The 20,661-nt window shown below is 44.1% G+C and overlaps 1 protein-coding gene across 2 annotated transcripts in view; it reads left to right on the top strand.

Moving 5' to 3' along the window:
- TMEM71 (transmembrane protein 71) overlaps positions 1-20,661 on the top strand; it is a 637,748-nt gene that overhangs the window by 245,748 nt on the left and 371,339 nt on the right. For both annotated transcript variants that reach the window (XM_069621648.1, XM_069621649.1), the window contains exon 4: positions 4,264-4,482. In XM_069621648.1, coding sequence (XP_069477749.1) covers positions 4,264-4,482 — 219 coding nt within the window. The remainder of the gene's footprint in view (positions 1-4,263; positions 4,483-20,661) is intronic.

Here is a 20,661-nt window from a genome sequence, read left to right as displayed (position 1 = left end):
AAGCCCCAGTCTTTCGTTTCTTCTCTCTCTCCCTCGCTTCGATGGCTCCATCTGATGCTATTCTGCCAGAGCCAACATTAGACAGAATTACATCCATCACTACACTAAGCACATATGGTGACCTTCAAGCACCAAGCACAAATTCTCCTAACACATCCCAATCCCATGGCACGCACACACTGAATAACTTACAGATACCATACAATGGCTTTTCCATAAGTAAGTTGGTATTCCGTCCATCAGAGCCTAGACCTTGCTCCATTTCCCTTGTCAGACTACACCTCCAACCTATTATGCTCTCAAAAGGCACTTTTCTTAAATGCAAGTTGCCAGGATTAAGCACACGGTGCGGGTATACCTCACTCACACCCTCGTACGCTATTACGCCAACACCTGGGAGCCGGGCCAGGGCAACTTGTTACTGCATTTCTCATGTTAGGTTTTACTTGCGGGGGGGGTGCCTAGACTTCAGCGACTGATGTGCTGCTAGGTCCACCAGTTGGATGCAAGTGGCAATCAGCAAAAAAACGAACCCAACAGGCAGCTCTCTGGACTAGGAGCCTCTGCTCAGCAACACTGGCCACCCTAGGCCGGTGTGCGGATAATCCGCCATCATCCCATTGTCCAACAGGATGGACTGAGATTTCGTGTGAACACTTACAGGTGTTCCATGCAGCACGTTAAATAATAGGCACAAGTCCCACAAAATGGCACGAGTGTTCAACTCCCCAGGCAGGAGCCTGTGCTCACGACAGACCTGACCAGCATTTGCACCAGGCCTAACATTTCACCAGTGCAATTGATTACCCTTCTTGTTCTATTGCACATCTGCACCCCTTCTCACATCCTCCTTTCAAACTTTGCACTCTCCTCCTTGCACCCTGGTGCCTATAAATGCATAATGCAAAGAACGACAGTAAACGCCCAAGCTTTTGACATTGCCAATGCTTGTTTTAGTTTGCAAAGAGACAAACTTGCAGGTATCGAGTGGTTGCTTCAAAACCATCTTTTCGCGTAATCCATGTTTAATATACAAACTGCACTTTATATTTTTAGTTAGATCCTTTTGTTTTAGGAAATACTGTTTATTTTGGTTGAACTTATTTTTCATTTATTTTAATAGAAAGAAATCAGAAATCGGGGACTGATTTATTTGGGCTCATTACGACTTTGGTGATATTCCTGGTAGAAATATTGCTAAACATGTTTACCATTAACTGCACTTGGTCTGGGAGAATAACTGCTAGATTACGAATGTCCTAACATTGGTGGTAGTCTCCGTTTTCATAGTCTGTAGGACTCAATGTGGATTTGGAAAGATCTACATGCAGCACTTGACGATAGGTCTCTTCTACACTACAATACCAAACTTGGAATTTGGCAGTGAGGTAAAAGAGGCAGAAATTCTATTAACACCAAAGAAAATAGAGGAAATTGAATTAGCAACAGTTTGAACAGCACTGCCAAACCCATAATGAGCCTCATTTAGCCAGTGCTCACACCTCAAGCTTCTTTTTCTTTCTGTTATATATTGTCATTGCAGAACGATGTTTAGAAAAGGCATGTGTCTCTGCTTTCTGTTTACCTTCCTAGGTCAAGCCGACTCAACACAGTCCAAATCGATAGTTTCCTATCACATGAAAAAGGCTAAGCTGTTTCGGATCAATATAAGTCTATTGTTCAAAAAAGCTTTAACCTTTTGCAAACCATAGTGACCGTGAGAAACCTGAAGGTGTCTCATGCGCTAGTCCCCGGGGATCTGTCATCCAGGTGGCCATCGCTTTTGGATCCAGTTTCTGGCGGTGGACCAGTATGGGAGGATCACCTGGATGATGGGTCCTCGGGGAGTGGAAGTGGGACACCGGAGGGTGAGATGCAGTATCCCCTTCCCAATAACACTTTTTCCCCATCCTACCAGGTAGGATACCTAGGAATTCAACCTCCCCCCGTTTTCCGACACAAACATTTTATCACAGACAGTTCACTGTGAGCGACAATGGACTAACACCAGAGCAGTATGCCTGACATGCCCCAACACCATGGACAGGCAAGGTCAGGCAATTACGGATTATTACACACACCTGACTTCGATCATGCTTCCCCACATGGATAAAAGACAGAGCACGAAAGCACACTTTCAGCGAGGCATATCACACAAGGAAATTGCAGTTTCGAGATGGCAGTTTAATACAAGGAGAAAGACGGCGAGACCAGAGAGAGTCGCAAGGAGGGAAGTACCTGTGACTTCTACAGACAGTTATTTTCGTGATCTTGGAAAGTAAGAAACTGAAGACCAGGAACTAATGCTGATCAAACCTGCACAGTGTGTCGACGCTACCCGGGGCACTCCAGCGTCAACAACCAAGGTGGGGGGGAGCGATTGCTGCTGTGGGACTGTCCTTGGCAACTACAACAAAGCGGCATCAGAAAAGACAGCACAGCCGGTGAGTCGATGAGTGAGACCAGAGAGAGTCGCAAGGAGGGAAGTACCTGTGACCTCTACAGACAGTTATTTTCGTGATCTTGGAAAGTAAGAAACCGAAGACCAGGAACTAATGCTGATCAAACCTGCACAGTGTGTTGACGCTAACCGGGGCTCTCCAGTGTCAATAACCAAGGTGGGGAGGAGCGATTGTTGCTGTGGGACTGTCCTTGGCACCTACAACAAAGCGGCATAAGAAAAGACAGCACAGCCGGTGCGTCGGAGAGACTGATATCAAACCAGCTTGTGTTTTGAACCAAGGTTGCAAACGGCAACATTGTACAAAGAGAACAGTGTGTGAGGCATTTACAAAGAGTAATGCAAAAATAACTGGAGCCAAAGGAGTAGTTGAACTTTACATTTTGAACTTTAGGAGACCAACAAAAGATACCATATTCAGAGTGGTCTGGCACCACATGGGCGCTCATTTGAAAGTTTCTGTCAGGTAGCCAACTGATGCTGAGTGTGAGAAAAAGGAATAACGAAATTGAAGTAGTCATGGAACGGGTCAAGCTAAACCTGTGCACATTGATCCGAGCCCGGCTGAAGGAGACTAATTGACCAAACAAAAGGGATCTGAGCCTGGCAGAGGGGGATCTGAGGTGAACCTTGAGTCACCCGAGAAAGAATTCTCTGAACATTGGTTTAAGAGAGTGGAAGAGGGGGATCCTACTTGGAACCTTTGAAAAGGATCTGACTCCGACTGAGGGGGATCCAGGGTGAACACTCAACTTTTAATACATTTGAAAGGAAAATAACGTTTACGTATTGATTTAGCACAGCAGGCCCTTTTCAGTCTAGATTCGTATAAGTAGTAAAGAGGCTTTGACCCAGAAGGTACTGAACTGTGAAGATTGAACTGTATCTTTGTGCCGCAGAAGCCAGAGTGTGCGCTTTGCTCAAGTGAACCGCCTTGTCCCATACTGAAAACGCGGGGAAGGGAGGCCAACGGCCCAATTATCAAGTTTCATCATTTTGTGAACACTTCTTTCTTTTTCATGAACTTGACCCCACACTATTTGTATTTAGAAGATAAGGATTGGCAAGTATAGGCCCTTTTATTTTGACAAGACACCACAAGGATTGCATCATTATTATTTGATGGCCATAGCTTGCTCCCATCTGTAGATTTAGGATTAGGTAGGCATTAATCACACCCTTGTTAAAGTTCAATAAACACCCTTGAACTGTGGTTACTGTCTTACTGTTCCTACTTCCTTACATGGCCCATTGGCTCAAATTGGATCAAACCAATCCGAGCTGCGTACAAGTCAAAGCAAACATTTACAGACTCCACACAATCCCACTCATGAGCCATCTCTATGGGAGTGCGAATGGATCAAGCCGAATCAAACCATTTTTTGCATTGTTCGAAACAACATTCAAGTCAAGTGCTTTTAGGCTCACCAATATTTATCCCAAACAAACCCTGAATTTAAATAGGATCTGTTTCATCCTTAAAAGGGAACATCAAGATTGTTTTGTTTGACCCATACTTGCGCTCCTAGTTTAGATTGTTCTCAGAGAGGAGCCTCTAGTTGTCTTTCAGATAAACTCTGAGATCCTGTATGTGCTTATTCTAGCTCTGTATATGGAAAAAAAGGTTACACCTTCAATTTAAGTGTCATGTGGTTTGTCAATTCGCCAGACTGATGCCAAAAAACTCTGAAATCTGATTTGAAATATTTGCAACTTCAGAAAGTCCGTAACCACAAATATTAAAACATGAGTTTAGATTAAGTATATGACAAAATAAAGAATATTTTCTTCTTCCTTTATAGTGACCCTGGTGTGAGCGGCTGGTTACATAGTTGTTCATTTTGTGATGATTCTGCAATAAATACCCTGTCGAGACTTCACCTGACGTGTCGGCGTAGCCCGCGACTCCTCACCAATGGGTACTATGTTTTGAATGAAGACAGCGCCCTCAGCAGTGTGGATGGCAATCTAACGCTTACACCAACAAAGACAAGTGTTACTTATAAAGAACGTCTCGTAAGGTACTTTTACTCTGAAGTCTGTGATAGTCAGAACACATATCATTTCTATCTAAAGAATGTGCATACCAACGGAAACTGGGTTGGTTAAATGTGATTTTAGCAATGGAAAATTCAGAGTAGTATATTTCATTGTGACCATAATACCAAAAAATACAGCATTTTTTATTTTTTATTTTGGGAGGGGGGATCCGCCCCCCAAGCGTCTTGAGTTTCTACCCTTATAACGCAACCCTATCCCCATCCCGACTCATTTTAACCCCTTACCCCACTACCCTATATCTATTTAGGTATCACTCGGAATTCTTTTCTGGAAATTGAATGGGTACCAACTGGGTTTAGGTCTGTGCATAGGGGCTTGTTCTTGTTCTCTTAAATAGATTCCTGACCCAAAGCTTACCCTGCAGAACTCCTGTAAAGTATGGACTTGTGCGATGAAATAACTGAGGATATACCTGACGATGTACTTTGAGAAGGTTTAGACATGTAGAAATGCAAAGATATTATATTGGACGTCTGTTATGAGTTGTGCACCAATTTGTCATATTTCTTTTTGCGTTTTGTGCGGGGCGTCCATCTGAAACAGTGCACAGGTTAGCAAACACATACATTCTAGTGATTCCAAGGGGTGGTCGTGGTAAAGGGGAACGCAATGATCCAGGCTGTGGAGGACAGAAGAAATATCAGCGAGGGCATATAGTGGGGCAGCACAGATGGCAATAGTAAATAAGGTATACTATACACTGTAAATATGGCCAAATCAATATATACAGTATAATAAAGAATGGGAAACCTAGAGGCAATGAAGTGATCAAGGGGGCAAATTGTGTGTTGGAGCAGGGTCCCATTCCAGGGGGTTTAAGGGCACATTTGAAAGCAGAGATAGTGGTGATATTTTTGATATGGTGATGGGGAATTCAAATGATCAGAGGCAAGATAAGATAACTATTAGAAGTGAGAGGTTGCCCAGGGGCATGCTGGGGGCCAGTGAACTTGAGTATGGCAGTGGAGCATAGTGTCTGGTGGTCTGAGTAAGGGAGTAATGGGAGAATAAGTTAGGCAGATTTTAGGGCAAGGCCTTCAGTACATGAAAAGGCTAGCAAGATGAGTGTAAAGATTAACCAGTGATACATGGAGAGGCAGCTGGCATGGAGTTGGTGGGCAGAGGTGGCATATGAGGAGGGAAAATGTATGGTGAAGTTGGGAATTTCTCTAAGGGGGCAAAGGAATAGAGCAGGAGCACCGGGACAAGTCTGGAGCAGTAGTCAAGTCAACAGAGGACTATCATGGAAATCAGAGCTTAAGTGAAGAGGGCGCAGTGCATGAAAAGTATTATTGTCATTTGAGGTCACTGTCAAACTATCAGTGGCTATTCTTACATGTTTAACAAGAGTGTAGGAGTCCCTCTGCTAAGAACGAACATGGGTCTAATAACCTGTGCTATGGAATTCCATCCACTCAGCAGGGTCTACAAACACGTTGTAGATCACTGACCCTTCAAGGAGGAGACAAATCCTTACTCCTTCGTGAATCTTCAGCGAGCTAAACGTGGTTGTAGACCTCCTGAGTTGAAGAAATTCCATACGTAGAGGAGCTTTCACACTCTTGTTTAATTTAGAAAACTTGGGGTTTCACCCTAAGTAGCCAAGGGTAATCTACACATGGACCCCTTGCTCACTGTGCTTTATAGAGGCACAGCTTCTTCTCACTGAGGAGGCCCAACAAGGCCGAAACACGTGCCTGAAGTTGCTGATGGCACTCTTGTTCATAGGAGGATTCCATAGCATTTCGGTGCTGGGCTAATATGCATATGGTTATTTCTCCTGTGTGAAGGGTCCAGTGAGCTAACACGTGGCTGCAGTCCAACCTCCTGGTTGGAAGACATTCCTTAGAACAGGTTACTTGAACTATGGTATGGCATGGTGCAGAAATCATAGAGTGCTGTCTAAGGCCGAAAGGCATCTAGGCGCTAAACGAGCAATCAAGTTGGAAGAGCTGTTCGGAGACAACCAGACTTAAACGAGCATTGGCAATGCCAATAGTTTGGGTGCTTACAGTTCTTTGCATTTATAGGCACCAAGGTGCAAAGTTTTAAAGGAGGCTGTGATTAGGGGCGTGGTTGTGCAAGAGAACGAGAAGGACAACCAAATGCAAAATGCAAATAATGTCAGTAAACGCCAAAACTATGGGCTGCAGGGGCACGACATTGACGGAAATACAGGAATAGTTCTGGGATTTAACTTATAAAAAATATTACAGCTGCATTGGTAGTGCAAACCAGTTCCTGCTCTCTGGGCAGGTACACACGTGTGGTAGCACTTAGCATGGGTTGTTTTCATTTCGCAGTGAAACGTCAATTCAAATATCGTACAAACAAAAAGGGGCATTTCTGTCCTACTTGCTTAATGACAGGTATGGAACTATGAGAAAAAGTCCAGTGTTCCCGACCTCTGGTGCCACATGACCCAATGCAAAATCCTGTCCTCAACACAGCGGCTAGTGTTTATGAACTGTGCAAGTGAGAGTGGCGCTATACAAACTGGAAGGTTAATCGTTCCAAAAAGGCAGAATGGTAGATCTTGTGAGGTGCCCCTGAAGAGACGTGGCCACCCTGCAAAGCCTGGATTTCAGTTCACACCTGTTGAATTCTGGCATTTGCAGTCCTGCTTTTCTAATGCCAAGGGCAATAGTGCACGCAGCAAAAGGCAAGGGGATGGGGCTTAAGCAAGACTGCGATGCCTGGGCTAAGGCGCAAATGATTAGAGTGCCTTCTACACAGAGAAGGGGGTGCGTGGTGCATGCCCTGCGGTCCATTGGTTATAGCTGCACTGACTTAGGTGCCCCTGCTTCAGGAGTTAGACACTGGCTAATGTGTAGTGTGAATAAGGGGGTCCAACAGCGAACCCCAGCTTATCCCTTCCACGGGGGGATTCTGTGGCTTGCAGGGCGCGCGGGTAATGCACCGCCATTTCCAGGATCTCCACAGCTTCCCGGAGCTCTGCAAGAGAGGGACACAGGCAACGTGTAACCAAGAGCGTGCAGCAAGAATCAGAAGGATGGAAATGGGGCTGCTTAGCTCCGGCGCCCGGGGAGCCTGCAGGACTCCAGGCATTCACAGCGCCCTAGAAGCACCATCGCTTATTTGTACACACGGGCGTTATATCAAAATACGTGAAGGGCGCCTGAGCCCCCCCCTGTGACAACGCCCCCACTCCACCTGTTGATCACTGTGCCCTTTCACACAAGATGCTGGAACACTGCGCCCCATTACTTCATTACTAGTCGTGGCACTTTCAGGGCTGGACTGGCCTATATGGAACTCTGGAGATTTCCCGGCAGGCCTCTGCACCCTGGGCCTCTTTTGTGTGGTATTTCCAAATGTTCCCATAGGAAAAGGGCTGGGCTTGTTGAACATATGCTATATGGGGTCACTTTGAGCATTATTTCCATGACCTCTTTTGGTTCCCAGTCCATCCCTGAGCACTGTCCCCATGCACTGCTAGATTACTACTCCACAATGAGTCTCCCCCTCTATACCAATCCATCCTCATATACCAGTTATTATAACCCGCACCACACTCCGCAGTAATAGTTATTTTGACCCTGTGCTGGCAGTCTTTAATTAGCACCCCCCTTGGCCCCCCCCACACACACACACACACACAGTCCGGCACTGAGGACTCACTGCGTCCAGCATGGCGCATACCTGCTTGGCGAGCGCTTTGGGCACAGCCTTGCCCAGTTCCAGCAGACAGCGGTTGATCAGATCCTGCCTCCTGTTCTCAATCACTTTGGGCAACACCGGGGTCCTCTGTAGGGAGAAAGCGCGCACAGGGGAATCCGGCGAGCAGCAAACCTTCCAGACCCGAACTCCTGGACACACACGACGTACCTCACCACGCCTGCATGCATGTTCCAGTGTGCAGGACCTTCCAGACCCGAACTTGAGCACACAAATGAGAAGATACACTGAGATGACAGGGCTTAAAGAGATGCCAGCAGCAGCGCCGGCCTACAAAGGGCTGTTGCTTCGGCTCGAAACAGGATCACTCCGCATCAGACTTTAAATATAATCTGACCAGAGTTTAAGTGACAGAAAGCACTGATGCATACCAATGAAAATAATAACCGGCATAAAGTTAAAAGTAGCCTTTTTGCTCCTACTTTGGTGCATGCACAGCTCCCCGGCCACAGCAGAAGCCTGGCAGACGTGAGCGAGAGGGTCAAGGCCCAGATGATGCTTCAGCCATTTCATCGCCAGGCACTGCAAGTTGCCATGCCAATGCCATACACTGCTCCTGAATTTACAGTACCAATGTTTTAGCGATTAGGTTGCCAACGTCACCAAAGGGCTAAAACCAAAAGATGGGTTTTCAGAACCTTACAAAATTGTAGATGATCTACAGCACATTGAAGATAGGCTGGAAGGGAGTTCCATAACGTAGGAGCCAGAACCAAAAAGGAACGTCCCTCTGCTCGGGCCCTTCAATATTTTGGAATGATCAAAATTCATGAAGAAGAGCAAAGAGTTGTAGCTGGCCTGTAACAGCCTTGTGAATGGCACAGTGCGTAATACAGTGTATCTTAAAATCAACCCGGCTAGTTACAGGAAGCCAGTGCAGCTGACATTGGAGACCGCAGGAATGAGAACGTCTCGGAGCCGCCAAAGCCAATCAGGCTGCCAAATTTTGCAGGATCTGCAAACGTTGGATCAAAAAAGATGGTTGTCCCAACAGGGACGTCATTTCACCAAAATACCAGGGGTAGCAGAAGTGACATCACACGATCCTTGCCATATGATGACATCACAGGAAGGGATGACATTTTACTCCACCTTCAAGTGACATCACGGGAAGCGATGGAACACAACCTTTCACCCATTGACAAAACAGGAAGTGGCATCACATAGCATTGTTTCTAAGTACACTATGAAAAATATGGTTACAATATCACTGTAAAGTTATATACATTTCATACAAAAATGGATCACCATATGTATCGTAAATATCAGGGTGTATAGGCCCATGCTACCAAATTACTGTGAATGCAAGCAGACTTCCTAGGCCAAATGATAATGGTGTGTTATTATATACCACTTATGCTTAAGTGCTTCATATAGAACAAATATACATACAACATCACTCAATCTGTGTTGGTACTCATTTATCAACTTAAGCAGGATGAATGGCTGAGTTGACCTTGCCGAGAGTCGAACCTGCAACCTGCAGATCACACACAAATTGCAGCAGCGAGCACTCAACCCACCGAGCTATTTTACCAGCTATAGCTATCAGAAAACTAGTCACTCCAGAAACAAAGAGCCACATGCTGCTGGCCACAGCCCAGGAGCCTCAATACATTTTTTTTTTAGGGGCAGCAAGGGCGAACTCAGGGGTCGCAGCAGCGACCCCTTGGCAGCCCCTAAATGATGCCCCTGTGTCCCAAGTAGATCCCATTGCAATAATCTAAGGACCCCATAATAGATCACTACCTTGGCACGGGATTCAGAGAAAGAAAGGTAGAATCCTCCTTAGTACCTTCAGCTTTACAAAGCCAGCGAGACAGCCGGATTACATTTGAGCTTCTCTGGAGCCACATGGAAGTAGCTTAAGCTCCAGGCTCTTAACTGATTCTGCGGGTTTAGGACATGGCCCCAGAGAGGCTGGACAGTAGTTATTACTCCAATATGACTTAGAATTAAGAGAACCTACCATAAGAATCTCTATTTTGTCCCCATTCAACTTTAACCAGTTCCTTGCCATCCACTCACCAATAGAGGACAAACAGTTGTGTAATTTGGAGGGAGGATCAGTCATAGGAGAGTTAAGACGAAAGAGGACCTGTGTATCATCTGCGCAGGTATGAAAATGCACTCCATGTTCCGCTATCAAATTGGCTAAAGGATGCAGTTACAGATTAAAGAGAAGGGGAGACAGAGCAGAACCTTGAGGAACACCACAGGTCAAGGCCACCAGAGCAGATATAAATGGAGGAAGAGACATCATTTGAAAGTGATCATATAGAAAATAGGCAAACCACATGAGCGGGCAGCCAGAAATACCAGCCTTTTCCAAAGAGCACAGTAGGGTCCCATCGGCAATAGTATCAAAGGCCACAGAGTGGTCAAGGAGAATCAAAACTCCCACCTCGCCGCGGTCTGGATCAAAAGCCAGATCATCCAAAATGGACATCATTACTGACTCAGTACCCATGAGCGGTCTAAAACTGAAAAGGATGAAGAGGTTGCTGGGATACAAGAACATTTTAAAAAATTGGGGAGTAACAAGAGCCTCCATCATTTTCATAACAATCAGCACGAGAGAGAGATAGGGTGATAGTTCACCACCAAAGAAGGGTTCAAATGAGACCTTTTCAAAAGTGGAGAAACCACTGCGTGCTTTAAAGGGATAGGAATCTCACCAGTAGTTAAAGAATGAGGAAGTGCTGCTGTGAACGCAGGAGTCACATCAGTGGGAAGAGCCTAAATAACATGGAGAGGGATTGGGTCCATGGGGATTCTGATTTGAGTTTAGAGACGCGAGGACTACCTCGTCAGTGACGGGTTCAAATTGAAATAGACTACCAGGATTTCCCACAATAGGGGACTGTACCATTTGCCAGGAATTAGAACGGCCGTGATTATTAGTCGGAATAGGGTGTCAAATCACATTAATCTTTTCAGTAAAAAATTAGCTAATGTCGTCACATCGAGCCTGAGTGCGCAAACTCCAGATACAGGACGAGGGAGAGTCGAGAGCTACTTAGCTACTCGAAATAGCTCACGGGAGGAGCAGGAAGCTGTTAAAATACTATTTGCATAAAACTGGGCTTTTGCCATTTTAATTGTACTCTGATAGTCCAAGAGTGCCTGTTTATAATTCAACTTTGCAGAGGAGTCATACTCAATACGCCATTTGCTCTCAGCATGGCGGCAAGCCTGTTTGAGCGTCCTAAGGCAAGGTGATAACCAAGCAGCTGATGGTCTAGATCGACTGACCAAGGATTTAACTGGGGCCAGTACACAGCGGTGCTAGCCATCGCATTAACGAGAGCTGTACAAGGCTCTGGTTTACCTGTCTTAATAAACTGCTGTGTACAGGATAGCCGAAGATTCGCTACCGTAGCCAGGCTCACCCTGCCCCAGTGGCATCGAAGCTGGTGAAAATCCAGAGATCCAGAAGAAAAGAGCGGGAGAGATATAGTAAAGGGAAGTAAACATTATCTGACCAGAGAACAGGAAGAAGCTTAAACTTAGCTGTCAAACCTCTCTCTAAAAAGATTAAGTCAAGTGTGTTCCCCAGGCGGTGAGTAGGTAGATGGTTGCACAAATGTAAAGAGAAATCAGCCAGCAGGGCAGTTAGGTTTCTAGCATGAGAATCTCCAGGGCTTAAGGGCCACATGTTAAAATCAACCATCAAAATAGATTTCGGGTAGCAAAGTGCCAAATCCACAATCAATTGGGTAAATTCACCAACAAAGCCAGCTGGAGAGTAAGAGGTAGGATGATAAATTAACAAAATGTGTATAGACTCATTCAGTGACAGTTGGAGCCTCACAAGATAAACTTCGTAAGATAGTTTATGCATCAAAGGAACTGACAAAAGTTAAGGGATGCCAGACAAATTAAAAGCTAAGCCGCTCCCTGAAGTTGGGGTAAGTGTGGGAGGGGGTCTATCTAAGTACAAAATAGTATATTTGGAGGGTAACATTTGCACCATAACCGCACCAGATGAGGGCACAAACCATGTTTCTGTCTCTCACAGAAGGTTGGGGGAAAGATCATCTAAGAGAGAGTAAATATTGTCAGAATACGCTACAGACGATTTGGCATTTATCACAAAGCCAGTCAAAGACATGACAGGCCGAGTAGGGCTTTTCAGAGGCAAAGCAGTATGCGTACATTTAAATGTATCACCTACTACAGTTCCAATCTCTCTCCTGTGTCATGTTTGCCCTCAGTAGAGTGACTCCCACACTCTTGTTTATGCTATTCTTATATGTATTGACAGTGTTAGAATTGTGAGTTAGATTGTGTCTCAGCCTCAGAATCAAATTTAATCTATAGCCATTGATCAGAGAATTAGACAACAACCTTTGTTATTCGCCTGCACCTGATGTGTGGAGGGAGCACAGGGAGTTGTGACGAATTCTCCTGCTTAGCCTTTAAAGTGTGCATGTGAGTGACCCGGGGGCCTGATGCCACCGACTGCTATGCATTGAGTGGCCCCATGGAGGTATAGGGAGGATCCCATGTTCTCCCCACAACACTGAGGTCCTGGAGCAGATGACTGTGACATGGAACTCGCAAACACTGCTGGTCCTTTAGATAGTCGACTTAGGCTCAGGACTTGATAAGAAACTCTGTGATATATGATATGATAGGTTATTTATAACGCGCTTAATACCCAGAGGTTTCGAAGCGCGGACCCGGGGATCGAACCTGTGTTACTCTGTGTCATCTTGCTTCCAAGGCGAGCATGTTGCCGCTGAGCTATCCTCCCGAGACAAGGGTCTACTACAGCAGGGCTCATGGTGCATAGGCCTGCCAGAATTGCCTTTGAAGCTTTTCCTGATCCAATACCCCCAGACAGAACAGGTTCCCAATCAACATCAGTCACAGACCACAAATAGGCCTGCCTGTGGAAAGGAGGCAGGGAGAATGAACATTGACACACCTGAGAACAACACGTTTGAACATGGAAACCAAACCCACACTCAAGGAATGACTATGCTCAACTGCAGGCCAGCCCTATAAAAACCTGTTTAGAAAATACTTGAGTGTAGGAGTTTGCAGTGGTGGCTCAGTAAGTGGTGGAGCACAGTTGTTGGAGGTGACATAGGAGGTGGTGGTACGATCTGTTAGTGCAAGAGAAGCTGGTGGCAACCAATGAGCTGATGGGGCTGGAGGAGTTGAGGGTTGGGAAGGATAGAAGGTGGCAAGAACAGGGGACGATGGGAAAGTTGGAGGGAGGAAGGAAAGACAGTTGGCGAAGGGGAGCAAAAGCATTAGGAGCCAATGTAGGGTGTGGCGGGGTTCCTGCTCAAAAGAATCCTAGAACTATGATAGGAGTGCTCAGGACATTAGGGCGGTGATACCCAGCCACTGGCTGACATAAGAAGGCCACTCACAAGGGCATTGCCAACTGGATCAACATCACTTAAGAGAAAGTGAGTGACATCTGGTAGAAACCAGGACCATAGTATTTTGGATATAAACTTTTTGTTGTTTACTAGCAAGGTCAAATGTTTACAGGAGTAGACCAGGACAGAGAATGTTGACCACTGGAACTTTACCTAGTGAAATATACCAAATGGACTAATATAATTTGACTTATCCAGAGCTACTCCCTGAAAGATGAACAATGAGCAAGGGAGGAGAGACCCCGGGACGGCAGCAATAGAACCCCATTCGTTCAGGTGGAGTGCAGCAAACACCATAAAGACTAATTGAGAACTTGTCAAATTGACAGTGAAATAAAAGGTTTCTGAGACCATATTCGTGAATGAATGCACCTGAGTCAAGGCTTGTTCTGTCTGGATGGGTATCACAGAGATGAGGGAAGTTATTTGCTGATGCATTACTATACACTAGAAAAAGTACCCATTATCCGAACGGGTTCTGTAGACAGATATGATAACACTCTCATCAACTGTTGAAAATGAATAATCCGGTAGGTTGCTGTTCTGCCTCACCCTGGCATGGTGCAGTTTGTTGCGGTGCATTGCGGTGCAAATATCTCGGAAACCATGCATTCTAGGGCCTTGAAACGTGATTTTTGAGGGACCTCGAGTTGTGTTCCTCGTGTCGGGAGCGGTTGAGAAACAACATTTTTTGTTTCCCTTCCCGGATAGCATGGTTTATGGCTCCGGCGGCAGGCACCATCTCACAAAATTCCTCTCGAAAAGTAATTTCACTTGATGGGGCAAAAATGTGGAAACTTCTGGAATGCTACCTGCCTTCACCTTCGTTTCTCATGGCCATTCACCTCTCATACATTTTTTGTTTCCCTTCCCACTGAATATGGTTTACGGCTTCGTCGGCAGGCCACAAACCCACATACACATTTGCACTTTTGCTGAAATCCAGGGATAGGAGTGCTGTGTCCAAATGCCATATAGCCAGTAATGTCCAAAGGGTCCTAACGGATAACTATGCACAATTTGGTGCAGATTGGTGAAACGGTGTGGAATTTTATACAGAACAACGCTTCGCCAAGCCACAAACCCACAAATCCCACAACAAGCCCACAGACAAATTTTGACTTTTCTATATATAGATAGAATGTGGCACCAAACAAAGTTGTGAATACCTTAGGTTTAGGCCAAAAACCCCTAATAAGAAAGACCCCCTTTCCTGAATTTAATTTGCGTCTGTGGTGATGTTTCTAATATGTCTTCATGACAGAGGGTAAAATAAGGTAAAAGATATTTGGGCCTCATTAGGAGTTTGCCCGTCCGGAATTAAAGTGCTGTTTATTCCATTTACTGGCATGTTTCTGGATCAGCAAACCCCAGGTTTTCCGGTGGGGTGGTTGGAATTACCTCCAGCCAAGAGCTGGAGGTAATTCCACCACCCAACCAGCAATTAATGCTGGTATTACCGGTGCCGGTAATACCGGCAACTCCCCCCATGGAGTCTGATAGGACTCCATGGAATGGAGAGTAACTGCCCTTACTGGCACTCGGAATCGGCTGGTAATTCCGGTAGACCAAGTGCCAGTAGCGGTAACTCCATTTAGTGGTATCCCTGCCGGATTTACTGGCGGGATACCACCAAACTTATAATGAGGCCCATTAACTAGCATTAATGACTCTATGATCAAGAATAAGCTGGTGATATGGGCGTAGAAGTGAGAAATAGAAGGACATCTCACCCCCTCATGCAAGCATAATCTCTACAGTCAGCCTATCTACTCTGGCCACTTTCTCACTCCCATTGCCCTATTCGTATCCCCTATTCCCTACTGCCTAATTCCTTCTTCTAACATATCCACCATTTCCACAATCAACATCTTCCTGCTCCCATGTGTATTCACAGTCAACTACCTCCTGGTTTCATCGGCAAGCACAGCCAGCTATTCGCTTCTGCTGCCATATGCCCACAAAGCCTGCTTCCACCTGTTTCCATCTGTAAGCACAGCCAGCCTCCTCCAGTTTTCCACTCTTTACACAGTAAGCTGCCTCCTGCCTCCATCTGCTTTTACAGCCAGCTTCCTCCTGCTTCTGGCCCTCCTGCGACCTCTCATCTCTCTCACAAACACACACCCCTCCCAATTTCCCTGATCACTTTTGCCACACTCCCAACCCATCACCAACTGATCAATAATGGTAGCTGTTGATCATGACATTGCAACAATTCCAGTGAAAGTTCTATGATTACATACCGTGCAATTATGAGCGGAAGCAGTGACAACCAAATTCTATCACCTGGGGGAGACAGGTTGAATAGCATTGGACTTCACTAGAGCAAGGAGTAGGAGCAAGGGGAAGGCTGACAACTAAGCCTGAAAGAAATGTTGATTACAATCCTTAAAGCCATAGAATGTTAGAATACAAGTTAGGTTTATTTTCACCAATAAAGGTTATGCACGATAGATCTATTTGATTTTCTTGATTTAGTGACTGTATTTAGAGGCAGGAAAAACCATGGTTCAGTTCTAGATTAGGCGTGCCATTGGGTATGGAAGGCCCTGATGTGTGACTGTATCTTGTGAGGTTGGGAATACCAGGGACATATACGGGGTTGGGCGGGAAACCAAGAACCCTGGAAATCATTTTTAAAGTGGCCTCATATTACATATTTTCAGCACGTCCAACCCTTTTCCTGTGGGAACATTTGGAGAAAAAAATAGATTACCACACAAAAGAGGCTCAGAGTGCAGAGGCCTACCAGGAAATCTCCAGAGTTCCCCATTACGCCAGTCCACCCTTGCACGTATAGGTTTCCCATATGTTTGGCGACTCAGAAGGTGCTATAAGAGACATTGCAGAGGAGCACATCTTTTGAACTAACTTGCGCAGTCCATATGGAGCAGAGCTTGAGTCTGAAGAGGGTAAGGACATGCAATAGAGTTGCAGAGGTTCGAACTTTGAATGTATCAAAAGGTGGTGACTCTCCACCCTTGTAACCAAGACTCATCACAGAAAGTGGATGTTTTTGGAGTTTTTAAAGACATTTCCAAAAATCTACATTTCTTTTTTGCATCCATGATACAGAAACATGTCCGGCCAGTGGTTAAGGTGGTCTCTCTTAAGTCGGAGACATAATAGATTCCCAATCCATATGGATTCCAAGAAGCTCCAATCCACAGAGCACAGGTGTGCACTTTATTAAAGAATAACCAGCAATGTCAACCCCAGACCATAGGGAGAAATTTATTTTGAACCATGGAACAATACACAACTCAATAATTAACTTTACATTTAAGTCATTTCCATACACTAAACGGTAGCAAGGTTTTTCTGTAGATCACCCAATGCAAGTGAAACTATTTGCCGAGAAGCAGCAAAGAAAAAGATGGTCCTAGAGCAGAGTGTTATGCTTTATATGGGCAGGAGAAAATCATGTTAGATCAAAAAATCTAATTGTGCACCTCCTGGATATGTCTACATAGGTGCAAGCAGATGGGTACGGATGAAGAAGTACCGGTTTTGGCCAATCTTGCTCGGAGGAGACTATCATGACATATTTATCTTAGTTTATATAAAGCTAGTTAATATATTGTAATATAACGTAACATCCTCAAATCGTATACGTTGTATAAACATTCTATGAGTTATTTCTACACTGCCGAGAAAGTGATTCTTATACTGTACTAAAAGCCCAGATGTATGTTTGTCTGATGCAGTCATGCACAGTAGAGACTGCCCGCTTTGGCTGTTGTCACCACTAGAGGGGGCTGTTGCCTTAGGATTTATAGTGGTCCTACTGTGTCAATTTGTTTGCTCAAACTCACATAGCTTTGCCTGTTACCACCGCTAGATAGAGCTGTTGCCTTAGGATTTATAGTGGTCGTACTTTGTCAATTTCATTTCTCGCAAATGTCTTTCTTTAAGCACTTTGGTCTGTGTACATGCGCTGTTCAACTAGTTTAGTGATAAAGGGATACTATGATCTCCAGTCAGTCATCCATTAGACACACGAGCAGATCATACCAACTCAGCAATATGTATCGACCATTACAGAATGGGCTGGCAGTATACATCAGTGGTCAGTGCCATGATCCTCTGTCAGCATCAGCAGGAGGTGGGAGAGTAGGGAGTGTGCCCTATACAAATCCAATCCCAGCTCCTGTCCCTGCCAGCTGTCAATACACATATCATATTAGGAGCTGGTGAAAACAGGAGCCAACACACCCAGAATAAGACCAGTCTTTTGCTGGTCTTGTTATCAGTGCTTTATTTTCACTCTCAGCTTTCACAGATACTCACCTGTGAGTGTGTGCCAAGTCCAAAAGCGAGCAAGACCGACCTTCTATCACTGTTTATCGCCACATGCTTGATCGGAGTGGGATTTCTTTTTGTAATTACACTCTCTCGTGTACTGCCACACAGTGGAATAATTTACCATGGAATAATTTACCATGATATGATATGATAAGTTATTTATGCGCTCAATATCCTATGCTAAACTCGGACCGGGTATCGAACCTGTGTTGCTCCGTGTCGTCTTGCTTCCAAGGCAAGCACGTTGCCACTGAGCTATCCTCCCCAGACAATGGTAAATTATACATGATGTGAGCTACTGTCATTAGAATGAAAGCAGGTACAATTCTACTTGAAACCAGGTCTAAAGTAGACTGTCCAGGTGAATACAAAAGCACTGCCTATGTTAGCGCCTCTTGTATAGTCAAATGGTTCTACCAGTAGCACAACCAGACACCAATGTGATCATATAGTACCCATAAAGCCATTAACTAAAGTGGCAGAAACTATAGGACCATGCCCTTTTAGATCATAACTTAGTCAACAACACTGGTTTTATTACTTACACAAGTCCCACCTAATGAAAATGACCCTGTTTCATATTAATGAGAGGTGTAACAATAATTCTCAAATTAGGGAACATGCTTTCATTTCTAAATGGCATTGATACATTTTTTAGGCAGGTTGGGACGGGTTATGGTGTTAAACCAGTGTGCTGGGCTTACCAAACGTTTTGTGAGTATATAAATTAGCCCTTATCACGCTTCATACTTTTACACTCGAGAGTGAGTGTGTCATAACAGTTTGCAAATCCAATCAATACAAATAATACAATGTAGTTGATAAGTCTTCAAAAAGTAGAATTTAAATATCATAACCTCAGTCCAGCCGACACATGTTTCGACCACTGGTCTTTCTCAAGGCTGGTATTAGTATCAAAACCATGTTAAAACATATCATAATCAAATAAAGTTGGTTGCAAAAAGTGGTGCATATATACCAATATCAGGTCAGGAAGATCGGCAGAAAAAGAAGAACACACAAGAGACATAACTATAGTTACAATTGACATGCAACTTCAGGTACAAGGTGATGGTTGTGCTTCAAATAACTTGTAATAAAACAGAACCTGAGTGTAGAACAGTAACACTCCATGCATATTCAGTAAAGCACCCAAAATACTACAGTCACAAATAATTTGAAAACCAAAATTGCACATTGTATGAGTGCATCCATGTATATTCTTATCACACCAATGCAGGTGTCCCACTTAACCTTCAGGCTAATAATGCTGTGTTGATATTTTATCTCCACATCTGGAATTGACTAATAGTTAGATTCTTGTGCATCACTCCAGTTAGTGACCCACCCATTATTCTTCAGTGAGTCGGGTCCAAAACACTCACCAATAATTATTTTTAAGGCTCCTCTGAAATATGAAGTAGAAAAGTTGCAATTATAATTAGCAGCTATAAAGAGTTTAAACTCTCTCACCCCAGAAGTGAGAAGTTGGATCTACAAACACTTACCAAGCATTTGTTTGTCTATGATATCTGGTAAGTTGCCTGAATGCGCATTCAAGTTCTCATTTAGCTGTGACCTGTAATAATACATGGTAAGCCCACATCGAATCTAGTCCAATTATCCAATGCTTCTCCCTTTATAGTTGCAATACATTATATCCCTATGATATTCTGGTAACATACTGCTAGTTCTGAGGATCTGGCGGGGGATTTCTCCCTCCAGTCCGGTGTGATCATTGTAGGGAACATAGGGTATATCAGCTTGTGTTTGCCAATAATGTTGACATCGTTACATAAATTGCCTTCATAAAGGAGGATTACAATTAGTATTAGCAATTAATATCAGCCGGATATATCAGCTAATGTTTGCCAGTTGGTGTTAGCAACTAATATCACGGCTAACACGATTCATAATGTTGTTGGCCCAATGTTATGCACATTTTATGAAATGCTGTCATTATATGTATTGTTAAGAACGAAAGGTATGGGCGGGTACTGCTAGTTAATTCAAGTTGAACACGTAAACAAATTTTCCTTAGGAAGTTGATGGCGAGACCCAATACAACCGGTGTACACTTACACTGGAGATAACTGAAAGCAAACAAATATGTCCAATGAACAACCATCCATTAGACCTGGGGTCGCCAATGGTGTAGTAAAAACTACTGCAAAATTACATCCAATTTATTTGTTGTTGAAAAAATTGTCCATAGGTTTCCATTTATCTAACTAAATGAATAGACTTAAACATACTCCTTTTAATTATTTTAAAAATGCCAATGCATTTCGGACCTGAATGTTGGTCCTTCTTCAGGACAAATTCTATTCAACAAAAGACAAACAAAAAGTACCTATTATAGTGAACAAGGTGTATCAAATAAAACTATTACATACATTATGCCTAATATATCAGAGCCACATACATCTTAAATTGTCACGATGTTCAATCTAGTCTATTAAACCTTAGGACATGTCTATTGGCAGAAAAGCACTATTATATCTAACTTCTTGCTCTTGTAATTGTTTGTAGCGTCAGTACCTGCATGAAGATGAGCCTTAGCCACATTCTCTGATGTGGCCACTTAGGATGTTACAATCCTTCTTAAACGAATCTAAGATACCTTCCCCTTACTCATGTCCAATACACACGTGCATATTTTTAAACTTGCATACTTCTGCAAAAATAATAAGAGAACAGCATCTTGCTGGTGTTTCAAAGTATGTGGTATAACTT

This window comes from Ambystoma mexicanum, chromosome 5q (genome assembly GCF_040938575.1).
Source record: "Ambystoma mexicanum isolate Mex_15411 chromosome 5q, UKY_AmexF1_1, whole genome shotgun sequence".
Taxonomy (NCBI): domain Eukaryota; kingdom Metazoa; phylum Chordata; class Amphibia; order Caudata; family Ambystomatidae; genus Ambystoma; species Ambystoma mexicanum.
The sequence above is the reverse complement of the archived record's forward strand: the minus strand, read 5'-3'. Positions and strand labels throughout refer to the sequence as shown.